Raw genomic sequence first — 16,418 nt, 5'->3', positions numbered from 1 at the left:
GAAGAGAAGATTTCCCATGATTTTTTCTTTAAAAGGTGATGGTTTTTATTTAATTTGAAATGCAGAAGGAAGCCCATGCAAGCTTCTGTACTAATGCTAGTGGGGTGAGGTTGCCAGTGCCGCACCTAGCCATCTCAAGGCAATGGATGGTTAAGTTATTTGCCTAAGGACCTGCTATGTAATTTGAAGCTAGGCCTTCTGGTTTTCATAAGAATATAAGAATGGCCATTGGGGTCAGACTTAGTCCATCTACCCCAGTATCCTGCTTCCAACAGTGGCCATTCCAGACACAAATACCTGACAGAAACCCAAGTAGTAGCAACATTCCATGCTACCAATCCCAGGACAAGCAATGGCTTCCCCCATGTCTATCTCTATAGGAGACCATGGACTTTTGCTCCAGGAACTTGACCAAACCTGTTTTTAAACTCAAAATCGCTAACAATTAGGCTACTCCTTTGCCTGCCATAAAACACCACAGTGTGAAAACCAAATTTGCAATCCAAACTGGGTAGCTTCCCTCTTTGTAGCTTGTGTACTGTATAAAGCATGTGAAGTTACCTCCACAATCCTGGTGATGAATGCCAGGTTCCTGCGGATCTGAAATAGGCGAATGGGAGAAGCAACTGTTTGCCCTCCTTTTCTCGATGTCCCCTCCTTGTAAATAATGAGCGGTTTGTCTTTGAACAAACTCAGCAGGTGAGCTGGCTCTTTGCCTTGAGACACTCGGACCTGTGAAACAAGTTACATAACAGAAATAATCCATTTATATCTTTTAGCGTCATTGCTAATTTTGGTCTATTTGGGCTAGGTTTACTAAAGGTCACTACCATGTTGTGTGGTTAATAATGTTAATGTGTACTATTAGCAAACAGGTCTCCTTACATAAAATGAGACTGCAGTAAATGTGTTTCATTTAATAAGGTAGTACTTTCTCTTATTTAAACTTGAATATCTCCATTGCAATATACATTTTTTACTTTTTGATATTTTTGTCAATCTTTTCCGTTGATTTACATTTCCCATAGAAGTACTTATTTTATAGTTGAATGCATCCTTGGCACCCAAAGATGAATTATTCTAAAAGTACTCTGGTAATATTTAAAAAAAAAAGTCACTGTTAGGGCAATTGGTACAAAGGTTATAATTTCTATGCTTAATTTTTATTCTTAATGGCAGATCTTAGCACAGCAAAGGTAGAACATATCAATAAACTATCAAAGAAACACATAAAATCTGTGTCACAATTTTTGAAATTTCCCTTATTTGCCCTCTCACACCCACATCTCTCTAGTAACACACCCACCACCCTTTAGAAATGCAAATAAACACCACCTCCCAATACTTATCCAAGCCCATGCTTATAATAAGGGATAATCCAGACTAGTGATTCTCCCCCAAACCCATACCCTAAGCACTGAGCAACCAGAAGGTGAACCTTTGATTTTGAAGGTCCACTTCCTGAACATACAAAGTTGCATATCAAATCTCTCAAATCTACCCCTTACCCTACCCCCCACTCAATCTGCCTTCACCCTGAACACACCCCTAAATAACCCCTTTGACACTACCAGCTTCTCTACCCCATGGCTTGTTTCCCTTGTCCCCAGTTACAGCAGTCAACAACTCTTTTCCAAAATCCATTCCCCGATCAAAATTAAACAGTTCAATTAACCAGTTGAAAAGTGTCTGTATATATTTGCCCCATATTCCTAGAAAATACTACCTTCCCTGCTTTCATCCTGAGTCCCTGCCAACCTGCTGGTACTCCATTTGCCTTAGACTAGGGAATGAGTTCTGCCACTGTTAGTACACCTGGGTGGCATACCCTTTCCAAACCAAGAGGATACTTTTTTTCCCCGTTAACCAAGCCTTCCTTACCCACAAATGTAAGCTGCTGACCTGTTAGAAGTGGACATGCTTACATTTTAGTGCACCAATATGGCTTCTCACTAGTATTCTATAGCGGATTAGGCAGACCATGAAGTCATTATGAAACTGGCACTAAGTGCTCCATTGTGGCACCCACATCTTGGCACTGAGTTATAGAATTGCCCCCTTAGTACCAATAGTATACACATGCGAAAATCATCATGCATGCACATGAATGCATGATCAGAAAAGAGTGCACATGTCCCCAGAGATGCACACACAATAGAATTGGCTAACAAGCACTTCACAAGCAATAATTGGATATTAAAAACCAATTATTTATATTAATTGTATCTAATTAGGATTTGCGTGTGCATCTGGCTGTGCACTATTCTATAGCACTGGGAGCCTAAATCCAATAGTGTGCAACCTAAAAGGGGGTGTGGCCATAGGAGGGGCATGGGCAGGTCAAGGGAGTTCCAAAAGTTTCACACAGTGTTAAAGAATAATGGGTCTCCATGCCCAACTTGTGCTGGGATTTACACCAGGTTTAGGCAGGCATAAGTCTGGCACCCAGAGTTGAGTGCAGGAATCGGCACTAAGCCTTATTATATAAAGGGAGCACGCCCTTTATAGAATTGTGCTTAGCACTGATGTTTTCCAGCACTCATGCTTGAGTAGCATTTATTGAATTCCTCTCACAATGTGCAAATAGTGCATACTCTTTAAGAAAAGTGTGTATTATATACACTTTTTACATACTCTGTCCTGATAGTGTGCACTATTATAGTGAACACACTTTATGAAAAGTGTGCACTATAAACATTTTTACACACTCTTTCCTGATAGTGCACACTATAATCAGCAAACCACATTTGTTTCACATGACAGTCCATCCCTAATGCATGTAAGTAGAAAGGCTATGCCATAATTATTGGAAACACACCCAACATGTTCCCTGCAGTTACCACACAGAAAAGATCTTTAGTGAGTTTTAAGTTCTTTTGCATTTGTACTTAAATGCATGTTCTTCAAGAGGAGGTAGGGCACCTATGCTAACTGCAGTGAAAGTGCACACTAAGTACTGTTCACTAACTGCAATGTGCAGTCCATACTTATTCTCCTCCTCCAATTCTCCACACAATAAATGTGGGAATTAGTGCACTAACACTCCTATTTACTAAGTCAAGCTAGCAGCTGCCATGCACTAATGGCAACACAGCCTATTTACTTTGAATGGGCTGTGTTGGCATTCCTGTGCGACATAGTAAACAGGGGGGGGGGGGGTATATGTCATGCTAGTGCAGTAAATTAGCAAACTCATGCACTAACTGTTTTTGCAATGTTATTTCCATTCTTGCAGTAGATACTACAGAGATTGTAAACCAGCTGTTTGTGCAAAAATGACCACATGAGAACAATAGGCTGTGCTGCACTATGGAGCTATTTTCTGGGTGGAATGAAAGAATTTCCTTGAAATACCACTAGCAAAATAGATTGGACCATAGGGGCCATGGCTCCACCAATACTTTGCCCAACTAGAGAACTTGAGGATGGTGCCGGAAATTGTGTTGTTTGGCAGCTCCAAACAAAATGGTGTTCTGGTGCCCCTGAATACCACAGAACATATTTCGCTTTTAACCTCATTTTCCTGCCATCAGTTTGAAGGCAAACAACTGGATCCTATTTCTTCTCCTGCAGGAACACTGAAACTTCTGAAAATATTTTGTTTTGTTTTGTTTTTAATAAGCATTGCTTCAGGCCCTTTCTCTTTGCTTCTTTTGCTTGACTTTTCTTCAGGCAAATCCTTGTAGCCTCTCACATCCTTTAGCAAAAAGGAACATTGCAAATGGACTGCATCACAAATGACATCAAACACACGCAATGTGGGGGATACAGATACTCAAGAACATCATAAATCATATCCCTGTGTTACTCAAATGGATCATGTAAACACCCTTGTGATACTGTTGCCAAATCATCAGATACCACGGTGTTAGTAAAGAGAAATTTCATAAAAAAAGATTATCAGAACAATGGAGGGGACAATATTCAGTGTGAATAGAAAATTTATAGATATAGATACAAATATAGATATATATTATAATTATATATAATTAGAAAATTGTGTATTGAGCATATTCGTGCATATTCATAAAGCTCCTTGACCATATTGATAAATGTAAAACCAATCCCAAACCATTCCATTGATTTAAATAAATACGGCTGTGCAACACAGTCAAATGCCTTTTTTTGTGTATAACAATAAAGCTGCAACTGATGATGGAACTTGCTTGATTGGTCTAATATATTAAGGAGAAGTCGTGTACTGGAAGAGGAATGTCTTTCTGGAATGAAACCAATTTGATCTGGGTGAAGAAGTTTAGTGAGGACTCTGAATAGTATCATAAACAGTATCTTAGGATATATTTTAGCTTCCACATTAATTAGTGAAATCAGTCTATAGTTTTTGACCTCCAGTGGGTCCCTATTTGGCTTGGGAGAAAACTACAGTCATTGCTTCAGAAAATGTATGATGTGCTACAGGATCATTTTGTATAGATGCAAATAATAGTTGCAGTTTGGGTGCCAACACACTAGGGAAAGTTCTATAGAACCCAACCGGGAAGCCATCCATTCCTGGGGCTTTGGAACACGCTTATGTTGAAGTTTGATTTACTAGTGTGTGCGAATTCTGCTAGTGTGCATTATTAGTACACGGATCTTACCACTGTATACTAACACAAATAAATGAATATTATTTGCTGCAGATCTCCCTTTATGGAATGAGATCTAGGGTGCCCACCTGCACAGGCCGCCCTCCTAATGAACGATCCAGCTGCACAGTCAGGAAGGCAGATGTTGTTAGTTCGTCTTTTGTTGCTTTTGTTCCTTGCCTGTGTAAGGGAAAGAGATCCAAAGTAACAGAAATGTTGCCACAATAATTAAAAGGAAAAAATCTTCTCAAATCACATGGATGAAGAATATTAGCCTGGTGGGAGGGGCATGAATTTGGTATGGATTTACATATACTATATTTACATGAATAATTGAAAACACACAAAAGTTGTATATTATTTTTGGTAGGAATGCTGCTGTCAAAATTAGCCATAGCTTTGTACTGTACTAAAGGAGGTCCTTCATATCTCCTATTTGGGTGTCAGCGCTTTCAAGCCTGGATATTAGATCAATAACATAGTAGTTTAAAGTAAATCAAACTGCAAGTCCTGCTGTTGTGCCGAGCAGCTGAAGCAGTGATGTTGGCTCGTCTGTTCCCCTTCTGCAGCATGAGACCAGCATTATGGATTTTAGAAGCACCAATCAAGTGCCTCAACTCAGGGCCTCTCAAAGAAGAGCAAGGGGAGTCTGAAATACTAGAGCCAGTGGCGCAATGTATTCCTTAAAATTCAGAGTACCTTGGCCCTTTTAAGAATACTTTAGATTGGCGTCATTTGTTAAAAAGAGACTGATGAGTATTTTATATGGAGTGAGGGTGGGTGGGGGTGTGTGTGCTGCATTCATCCCACTATTTTGCTATTTGCATTTTGCTGTGACCAGGAGCGGGAACAGCTATTATACTATGATAAAGTTATTATTAGATTGCAAGGGTGTAATATGATAACAAAAATTATGGCATGGATTTACAGAGCTATGTCAAGAGTCCTAATAATAATTTGAATTCATGCAATATTTTTTATCAAACAGGATCGCATAATACTTTATCGGGATGCACCAATCAAGTCAGAAAAAGAGAAATAATAGTATAGTTGGACAATCTGAAGTACAAGGGATAAGATAGAATTTCTGACAAAATTTAGTAAAGAGACTAATAACTTACCAAGTATAGATTATCTGTCCTTTTGGATATATGTACAAAATAATGTAACAGTCACCACCATAGAACTGCCCGTAAGTCTCAGGGTCTACTGGAATCCTGCCATTGCTTTCAACACGCCAGATCTAAAGAATACATATAACATATATGAATTCCCAATAAGAAAATAACCCCTTTCTAGTTTTCTTCTGAATACATAAAGGACCAAATTCGATAAATAGCACCCAAAAATTGGCACTGAAAAAAATGAGCTAAACGCTATTCTATAAATGGCGCTAAAAGTTAGGCACCATTTATAGAATATGCTTAGCACTGAATTGTTGCCTAAATTTAGATGTGAGGATTTAAACCAAGTAAACCCTAGTATAAATCATTGTGTATAAGTTAGACACAGATCCCCCTTATTCTATAGCAGTATGCATAAATTGTAGGAATGCCCCTGATCCTCCCATGGCTATGCCCCCATGCCCCCTTTTTGAAGCCACACATACAATTTATGCATGGATCCCTGTGATTAAAATACACTGATAATTATTAGCAACCAATTATCAGTTCTAATTGGTTCATTATTCAATTAAATTGTGCACACAAATTAGGCTTACACCCAAATTTGCACACACAGTTTTATGTGCCATTTATAGAATTTCAGGGAAATTGTTCTGTAGAGATCGGTACTTGAACCTTTGTAAATATACAGGCTCTTCCACCTTGCTTCCTCATCTGTGATAGCTGATCCTGAATTAAGTGTAGAACTGAATGTGGAAACAGGCTGACAGCTAGGGAATCCAAGATTCCAGTCTCGCTTTTCACACTGATGTGCTTTGTATCCTGGACAAGATACATCACTTGCTTAGGTTATGAGCCCTCTGTAGGAGATTCTATCTCTATGTGATCTGTTTAACTTGCCCTGATTAAAGGTTTGGAAGCAAGAATAATTTAATCTAAGACTAGGGGGTATGCAATGAAGCTGCAAAGTAGTAAATTTAAAATGAATTGGAGAAAATGTTTCTTCACTCAACGTGTAATTAAACTCTAAAACTCGTTGCCAGAGAATGTGGTAAAGGCGGTTAACTTAGTGGGTTTAAAAAAGGTTTGGATGCCTTCCTAAAGGAAAAGTCCATAGACAATTATTAAAATGGCTTGGGGGGAAATCCACTGCTTATTTCTGGGATAAACAGCATAAAATGTTTTGTACTTTTTTGGGATCTTGCCAGGTATTTGTGACACGGATTGACCACTGTTGGAAACAGAATGCTGGGCTTGATGGACATTTGGTCTGTCCCAGTATGGCAATACTTATGTATTTATGTACTTAATCCAAAATCCATGTTCCCTCATCTGTCAGCTGTCTGTCTTAAAAAAAAGGGAAATTACATGATAAGTAATAGTTTCTTATTTATGTCTCTCTCTTATTTCAAACCCATCTATTATCTAGCAGGGTAACAAAAAACATACATAATTAAAAACAGCACATAATATCACAAACAACATATTTTCAAATCTGCCTCCTAGGGTGGAAATCCCAGAGAGAAAAAAAAATGTTTTCACGTGCTTCTTGAATATGGAAAACTCTGTCATCTCTCATAACTTCTCTGGTAATTTATTTCATAAAAGAGAACATGTGATGGAAAATACTGCCTTTCTTGTGACCACATAATGTAGTTTAGATAAATAAGCCAATGAAAGCTGTTTTGTCCCATCAGATCTTCATGCCTGATGTGGGTGGTAAATTTCCAGGGCCTGTATCATATATACGAGTCAAGGCTTTAAAATAAGAACCAACAATTTGAATTGGATTTTATATTATACTGGAAGCTAATGATGTGATTTCAACACTGGAGTTATATGCTTAAACCTCTGTATCCCAACAACCAGCCTTGGTGAAGCATTCTGTATAATTTGCAACAACTTACACCAGTGTTTCCCAAGTTGGTCCTGGAGTACCCCCTTGCCAGTCAGGTTTTCAGGATATCCACAATGAATATGCATTAAAAAGATTTGCATATAATGGAAGCAATGAATATGCACATCAAGTTCATATGTATTCATTGTGGATATCCTGAAAACCTGACTGGCAAGGGGGTACTCCAGGACCGGACTTGGGAAACACTGCCTTACACCATGCTTGTAATACCTGTGCTTTCATAGTTAATTGTTAATCTAAAACAACCCCTAAACTCACTATTTGGTCTTTAACAGGGAAGGATATTCATTGAGATTCTACTGGCTTATACTGAAGACTGGAAGCAAATCTATTTATAATCATCATCTCTGTTTTTAAAATATTCAAAGAAAGTTTATTTCCAATCCTGTATCACCCCCTAAACAAACTTTCAGCTTCTCTAATCCTATGGAACTCAGGAATGGTTTTATCCTCTATCACTGGTACAGAGGTTTCCAGCAAAGTAGGCCAGTCCCTCTTATTGATGGCTCAAGAGAAACTCTCAAAAGCAACAGATAGAAGAACAATCTTCCACGGATACAGTCCAACAGCACAAAACAGTGGAGAAGCTGAAAAAACAACAAAATGTCAAGGGTGTCTAAAGGAAATAACTTTATTAGATCTTCACTAAGACCTGACATGGATCGTGTTTCAGCCTATATGATCTGCATCAGAAGTCCAGGAGATCACTTCATTGCCCCAGGTACAAAATAAATACTTGTATATAATACGTAAACTGTTTGGTTGTAACCACAGAAAGGCAATATCCCATCCCCTTTCCCTATCCCTAATTACTGAAAAGCAGTTGTGAGAGATGAGGAGAACTGTTGGACAGGTAACTGAACTTGTGATCTTATTGGAAGTGCTTTCTGCCTACAGTACAACAGGAGTAGAAATAATTTTTTTCATAAATACCTTTGATTCATGTTTGAGGGAAGAAGGCTTAGGGTACATTGAGGGGCATAATCGAACGGCGCCAGCCATCTCTATGGGCGGCCATCTCCGGAGCCGGCGCTGCAAGTGGGCGGAGCCAATTGTATTTTCGAAAAAGATGGCTGGTCATCTTTTTCTTTGCTAATACGGTTGGGCCCGGCCAAATGTCAGAGATCACCGGGTTTGAGATGGCCGGCATCAGTTTTCAGCAATAATGGAAAATAATGCCGGCGATCTCAAACCCGACGAAATCCAAGGCATTTGGTCATGGGAGGAGCGAGCATTTGTAGTGCACTGGCCCCCCCTGACATCAGGGACGTATCTGCATGGGGCCCCCCTCCCGCACGACGTCAGACTCCGAACTGGATTCAGCCGCTCAACTCCAGCACATCGGCCACGGTGGACGAAGAACTTGAAAGACGTCACCTCGGGTTGGATGGCGGGGGTTGGGGTCCCCCGCCAGCTGAAGAAATATTTTTAAAGGTGCAGGAGGAAGCGGACCTCGGCACAAAAGTAAGAAACAGCAGTGGGGGAGGGCTGGCGGCGAGAGGGAGGTGGAGAGAATCGTTGGTGGCGGGGGGGGGGGCTAAAATGTGCCCCCTCCCTCTGGCTCTGGCCCCCCCTACCGCCGGAGGCCAGATTTGCCTCTGCCTGACATGCCAGGACACCAACCGGGCACCCTAGGGGCACTTCTAAAAATTAAAAAAAATAGCTCCCAGGTGCACAGCTCCCTTCCCTTGGTGGTTTAGCCCCCCAAAACCCACTGCCCACAACTCTACACCATTACCATAGCCCTAAGGGGTGAAGGGGGGCACCTACATGTGGGTACAGTGGGTTTTGGGTGGGTTTTGGAGGGCTCCCATTTACCACCACAAGTGTAACAGGTAGGGGGGGGATGGACCTGGGTCTGCCTGCCTGAAGTGCACTGCACCCACTAAAAACTTCTCCAGGGACTTGCATACTGCTATCAGGGAGCTGGGTATGACATTTGAGGCTGGCATAGAGGCTGACAAAAAAAAATGGTTTTTTTTTTGGGTGGGAGGGGGTTGGTGACCACTGGGGAAGTAAGGAGAGGTGATCCCTGATTCCCTCCGGTGGTCATCTGGTCAGTTGGGGCCCCTTTTTGAAGCTTGGTCGTGAAAAAAAGGAACCAAGTAAAGCCGGCGAAATGCTTGTCAAGCCTGGCTTTTTTTTTTTTCATTATCAGGCGAAGCCGGCCATCTCGTGAGCACGCCCCCATCCCACCCCCGTCCCGCCTTCACTACCCTACCAACATGCCCCCTTGATATTTCACCGGCTCCACGATGGAAAGCAGTTGAACCCGGCCAAAAATCGGCTTTCGATTATACTGGTTTGGCCAGGTTCAGGAGATCGCCGGCCATCTTCTGATTTGTGTCGGAAGATGGCCGGCAATCACTTTCGAAAATGAGCTGGATTGTGACCTGCAATATAACTAAAGGATAAGAATGTTCAACAAAGAGATGGCTTGTAGTCATCCAAGAACAGTACTACAGTTAGTAGACAAAATCTTATGTCCTATTTAGACAAGCATTTAAACTAAACGTTCAATATTTGAAAGGTATTAATCTGCAAACAAACCTTTTCCAGAGACGGGAAGGCGGTAGAACAAGAGGACATGAAATGAGGTTGAAGGGGGGCAGACTCAAGATAAATGTCAGGAAGTATTTTTTCACAGAGAGAGTGATGGATACTTGGAATGCCCTCCCACAGGAGTTAGTAGAGATGAAAGCAGTAACTGAATTAAAAAATGCGTGGGACAAACATAAAGGAATCCTATTCAGAAGGAATGTATCCTTAGAATCTTAGCAGAGATTGGGTGGCAGTACTGGTGGTTGGGAGGCGGGGCTAGTGCTGGGCCGACTTCTATGGTATGTGCCCTGAAAATGGCAGATACAAATCATCGGGCGTTTTCAGGGGAAGCCAGTCAGCCAGTTGGAGATAATAGCGGCTGTGGAGAGTGAAGCGAGGATTTAGTGTGTATGCCGAAAAAAATGTTCAGAAATAACTTCACGTTTATTGATTTATTATTTGAAGTTGTAGCACTATTTAGATAGGCAATAGCACACACACAAAATAAAAATAGAGATGCCCGATTAAAAAAGTGCTATGCCACCTGGCAAAAGAAATGTAATTGCCTGAAATGAGTGGTATTTGCAGAGGGCAATAAAGAAGAAAAAAGTAAAAATAAATTAGAAAAAAGACATATAAGGCTACATATGTGTGGTTATATTGCTGTTAGCCATTTTTGTGTAGCAGTAGTAGTCTTGGTTCCAGTTAGATACAAATCAAGGTCTGGTATACATATAAAGTAGCACATATGAGTTTATCTTGTTGCGCAGACTGCATGGACCAGACAGGTCTTTCTCTGCCATCATCTACTATTTTACTATGTTACTATTGGGCTCATTTTCGAAAGAGAAGGACACCCATCTTTTGACATAAATCAGAAGATGGACAACCTTCTTCCAGGGACGTCCAAATCGGTATAATTGAAACCCAATTTAGGACGTCTTCAACTGCACTCTGTCGCAAGGACGGCAAAAGTTCAAGGGGGCGTGTCAGAGGCATAGCAAAGGCGGGACTTGGGCGTGCCTAAAACTTGGACGTTCTTGACTCATAATTGAAAAAAAGAAGGACGTCCCTGATGAACACTTGGACGTTTTCACCCAGACATGTTTTTATTATGACTAAGGCACAAAAAGGTGCCCGAAATGACCAGATGACCACAGGAGAGAATCAGGGATGACCTCCTGTTACTTCCCCAGTCATCACAAATCCCCTCCCACCCTCAAAAAACATCTTTAAAAATATGTCATGCCAGCCTCTATGCCAGTCTCAGATGTCATACTCAGGTCCATGACAGCACATGCAGGTCCCAGGAGCAGTTTTAGTGGGTACTGCAGTGCACTTCAGACAGGCGTACCCAGGCCCATACCCCCCCTACCTGTTACATTTGTGGAGGAAACAGCAAGCCCTCCAAAACCCACCAGAAACCCATTGTACCCACATATAGGTGCCTCCCTTCACCTGTAAGGGCTATGGTAGTGGTGTACAGTTGTGGGTAGTGGGTTTTGGAGGGGATTTGGGGGGCTCAGAACACAAGGTAAGGGAGCTATGTACCTGGGAGCAATTTATGAAGTCCACTGCAGTGCCCCCTAGGGTGCCTGGTTGGTGTCCTGGCATGTCAGGGGGACCAGTGCACTACAAATGCTGGATCCCCCCACGCCCAAATGGCGTCTTTGGTTTCGAAAATCACCGAAAGTTAGAAACGTCCATGTCTAGAGACATCCAAATCCAGGGTTGTCCAAATTTAAGGATTTGGACGTCTCTGATGGTATTTTCAAAACAAAAGATGGACATCAATCCGGTTTCAAAAATACGGGTTTCCCTACCCCTGGATTTCGCCATTTTGCAAGGATGTCCAAATCACAACTTGGATGTCCCTTTCGAAAATGCCCCTCCACGTAAACCTACAGAGAAACACAAACTAGTCTACCACAAGGAAAAAACAAACAAAACAAACAAACAAACAAACAAACACAAAATAAACAAAAAACAGCTGAGCTAAACAAAGTAAGTCTTGAAAGGATAAAATCCCAAAACATTTCAGGTAATAAAATGCCAGAGAAAACAAGAAAAGTTAGAGAAGAGGTAGCTGCCTAAGTTGTTCATGAAAAAAAAAAAAAAGAAAAGAAAGCAAAAACAATAAAAACAGAGGGAGTTGGAACATCATCTCAGACTTACGTGTGCAAATGCATGAAATCACAGATGTGGAGGTCAGCAAGGTAGAGGTAGAATGTTGCAATGACCGAATCTTGGTATACTAGAAACCAAAATTGGGACATCTCTTTGGAAGAGATAGAGTACCAAAAAGAAAGGGAGGAATAGCTCTATACATTAGGATCATAGCAGTAGTCATTTAAATAGGGAGAAAACAGATGGAAACTGATTTACTGTTGGTTTCCCTGGAAAACCCTCAAAGAATTTCTATGTATCTGGGAGTAATACAGATCCTTAACCAGACACATTTTTTGGCTCCATGCATTAGAATTTAGGTGCTCTGCGATACAAATACGATTAACGAGTTATGCACGTAAATTCTCATTATTGGCAATTAGCGCTCATTATTGCTTGTTAAGTGCACTTAAAAACACTGTTTGGCTTGTGAAGCCAATTAATTTACATGCATTGCTATAGAATACACTTGGATTTCAGCATGGAACGCTAGACATGATATATAGAATCCGGGGGATGGTGGGTGATTCTATAACTGTGCTCCTATATTAAGGTACCTATTCTATAAAGAAAAGGAGGTGCCTCCTTTCCTTTATAGAATACTGGTGTAACCAGGTATATACTAGCTTATGTGCTTAAGCTTGAGCACTTATCACCAGCCATACGGTAGTGTAAGTTATGCACCTAAAAGCTGGAGTTACACACATAACTTCCAGTATTCTATAAATAACAAGTGTCAATGCCACCCATGCCCCCTCAGATTCTGCCTATGTGTACACCTACCTGTAAAATACATAGCATATTTTTAGAATAGAGCCTAGGTTGGTTTTTGACATTTATGTGTGAATGTGTATATATGCATATGTATATGTCATTATTCTAATCACTTATATGCCTATTCCACATGTAAATGTTATCATCTGTTTTATAGAATTACCCCGATGGATCCTATATCAAAGAACTGCTTCACAATTAACCAACATATTCAGTCTTTATTTGTTCAGGTTGATGTATTAGTGTATACCCTAAAGATATTTGTATGAGTGGTCCCAAGGGGTCCTTTCACCTACAAAATATATGGTACACACTGTTTAAAAGACACTTGCTAACATTCAGGGAGCTGGTATTAAGATTGCAAAGGTCAGCATTTTTTTTTTTTAAATACCAGCTGCCACGGGTAAAAAAAACTACCAGATATTCGGTATCAGTATCTGGATACCAGCCAACACTGAATATCTGAGAATCAGCATTGACTATCAGTCCTAACCGATTAGTGGTGATATTCAGACTGCTAACTTGATATCCTCTGGCTCTGCCCATAAACTGACTGACACTGTCCAGACAGTACTGAGGAAGTCAGAGGGAACATTCAATGCCACTATCCAGCTAATGCCACTGCTTCTGAATATTCTGCTGGCTGGCACTTATCCATTTAGCAGCACCTGCTAACGGGGAACCCCTTATATAGGCAAGGGGGGGGCCTGGATTGGCCGCTGTCCTGGACAGGATGCTGGGCTCGATGGACCTTTGGTCTTTTCCCAGTGTGGCATTACTTATGAGCTCCACATATGGTCTGGTTAGAGATATGATTTGAGAGAAAGGATTGGAAAGGAAGAGCAAGAGTTCATGCTCTGTTGTTGGGTTCTAGGGTATTGTCAGTGGCACATGAAAGGTGCAGAAGCCAATGGCAAGATGATCCAAAGGGAATTCAGGAGTTGGGCACAAAAGGGGCATTCTCTAAGTATGTGGAAGGGTGAAAGCAGGTGGAGAGGTGTTTGGGGAGTTCGGGAGGGTGTAACTGGTGAGTTGAAGCATCGTGGTACATAAGTGTTGGGTATGATCTTCAAATCCAATAAATTAAGTTATAGTACAGTTTGGGTTATGAGGTTACTACTACTACTTATCATTTCTATAGTGCTACTAGACGTACGCAGTGCTGTACATATGAACATGAAGAGACAGTCCTTGCTCGACAGAGTTATGAGTGAAACCTATGAATGACACCACTGTGGAGTGCAGAGGGGTAAGATTCTGCAGTCTAATGGCACCAGAGGTTGAAGTCATCTTCACAGGGTTCTGGGACCCCACTGCGGTTGGATTGTTACCGATTGGCCAAATGTGATTGTGGAGCAGGAAGGAGAGATGATGTATGGCTTCGGGAAATGAAATGTAAAAGAGGGAATTGAATTGCAGGATGAAGGAAGTGACTAGATGGAGATATCTGGGAATCACTAATGTTGATTGTATCAGTAAAGAAGCTATGGCTATGTTTTGCCACTGGAAAAGGTGGTGTCTTTTTAGTGTGAGTATGGAGTGTGAATGCCTATGTTACAGATAAGTGACTTTGAATCTCAGCTGATACAATGCCACCAACCTTGATCTTTATCTCTGAAGGATAAGCAAGCTTGTGAAATCAATGCAACTAGGAACATTTGCCAAGTCCAACATTTTTTCCATTTGTGCTATAAGGTTGGCAGAGAAATCTGGGGAATTAGAAACATGTCAAAGCAGAGGTCTTATGAATTTAATGTTGGACTTGGAGACTAGAATTTGAATCAGGAAATGAGCTCAGTGTTTCATTTGGAGGTAGGATTCATTATTTATTATGCATTTTTATAGTCATTACCTGAACTTCACCTGAGCCATCATCCACCATTTTGTGTTGGGCAGCCATTTGTGGAGACTCATGTAATTTTGAGGCATCAAACTGGATTTGCTGAATTTTAGCTATACTTGATGTGACGTACACCTTCCCAAAACCTTCACTTTCATATTTATCTTTCCAGTTGTTGAAGAACTGTTTGAAGATTGGAGTTTCTCCGCCTTCTGGAAGAACTTGAATCTGTGGGACATAATTATTTACATATTACTTATTTTTATAAATGAGTTAAAAGAATGGTGAATAGAATTTTTTTCCAATCAACTACTATAGTTAATCAAGCAGATTTAAATCTCTTGGGATCACTGTCTTGTAATATCTTACTTTTTGACACAATGTTATTGTTATAGTATGAGCAGCTCCAGTGGACTAGGTTTTGATGTGGAATTGGAGGGAAAGAGGAGACATCTGATAAAGAAGCCTAGCAGAGGTGGTGAGACCAAAAAAATAGCAAACATTCAAGTATAATGAACATAGCAGCAAGGAGGAGCACTTCTGAATGGACATCTAAGTCAGAATAGGGACATCTATCTCACAGGTATTTTCAAACAGGAAATATATCAAGATTTCCTGTTTGAAAATGTGTGAGAAGTCCGTCCGTACGCTGGAAATGTCCAGCATGAACATGAACTGTCCCAATTATGAATGGCAAAAAAAACCCCCAAGGGAAATGGATGTATGGATGTCAGTGTGACCTCCTTCTTAGTAAATGGCCACACAGATTTCCAAGCAGAGCAGAGGGGCAAACTAATGTTTTCTGTAGTCGACTGTGAATCAATGGACCCTCCCCCCCCCCCCCCCCCCCCCCCCCCCGCCCAGTTCAAATCCCACTTTCACTCTTATTTTGTAATTGTGAGCCTTCTCCCCGGGAACAGAAAAATACCTACTACACCTTAATGCACACCACTTCAATAGCCTCCAGGCTTACAGGCGGCTTATATATTCAGGTACAGTAAGCAATTTTTCGCACTAAAAAAAAAAAAAGTAAAAGAAGTGAAGTGGGATTTGAACCTGAGTCCTATGGCTTCTAGTTCACTCTACTAACCATTAGGCTACTTCTCAGACATGTTTGCTTGTTTGTTAGAAATGCCTCTAATACATGAAGCTGTCATAGAGCCAGGTATCCCTTTTCAGTTTCACTTTCAGGGGAGAGAGAGGGGGGCAGTAACCACTGGGGGGTTAAGGAGCTGTTATGCCTTAATCCCTTCAGTGGTCATCTATTCAACCAGAGAACCTTTTTGTACCATAGAAGTGAAACAGGTCTACCTTAGGACATCCTTCTTTTTAGACTTGGATGTTTCTCCCAATTTGGTAATCGCTGTTGGATGTCTTGATTTTTGGCTCCCTATTTCTACCCAAAACATGTTCAGAACATGCCCCCTTGTTATTTGGATGTACTTCAGTGTTGGACGTCCCTTTTC

The 16,418-nt window shown here is 41.0% G+C and overlaps 1 protein-coding gene across 1 annotated transcript in view; it reads right to left on the bottom strand.

Annotated features, from left to right (window-relative positions):
- The window catches only part of SCIN (scinderin), a 208,545-nt gene that overhangs the window by 39,732 nt on the left and 152,395 nt on the right, over positions 1-16,418 (bottom strand). Inside the window, exons 8-11 of the mRNA XM_030201180.1 lie at positions 14,965-15,180; positions 5,711-5,832; positions 4,679-4,769; positions 562-732 (exon numbers count right to left, since the gene is read on the bottom strand). Coding sequence (XP_030057040.1) covers positions 562-732; positions 4,679-4,769; positions 5,711-5,832; positions 14,965-15,180 — 600 coding nt within the window. The remainder of the gene's footprint in view (positions 1-561; positions 733-4,678; positions 4,770-5,710; positions 5,833-14,964; positions 15,181-16,418) is intronic.

This window comes from Microcaecilia unicolor, chromosome 1 (genome assembly GCF_901765095.1).
Source record: "Microcaecilia unicolor chromosome 1, aMicUni1.1, whole genome shotgun sequence".
Taxonomy (NCBI): Eukaryota; Metazoa; Chordata; class Amphibia; order Gymnophiona; family Siphonopidae; genus Microcaecilia; species Microcaecilia unicolor.
This window is presented reverse-complemented; position numbering and strand designations above follow the sequence as displayed.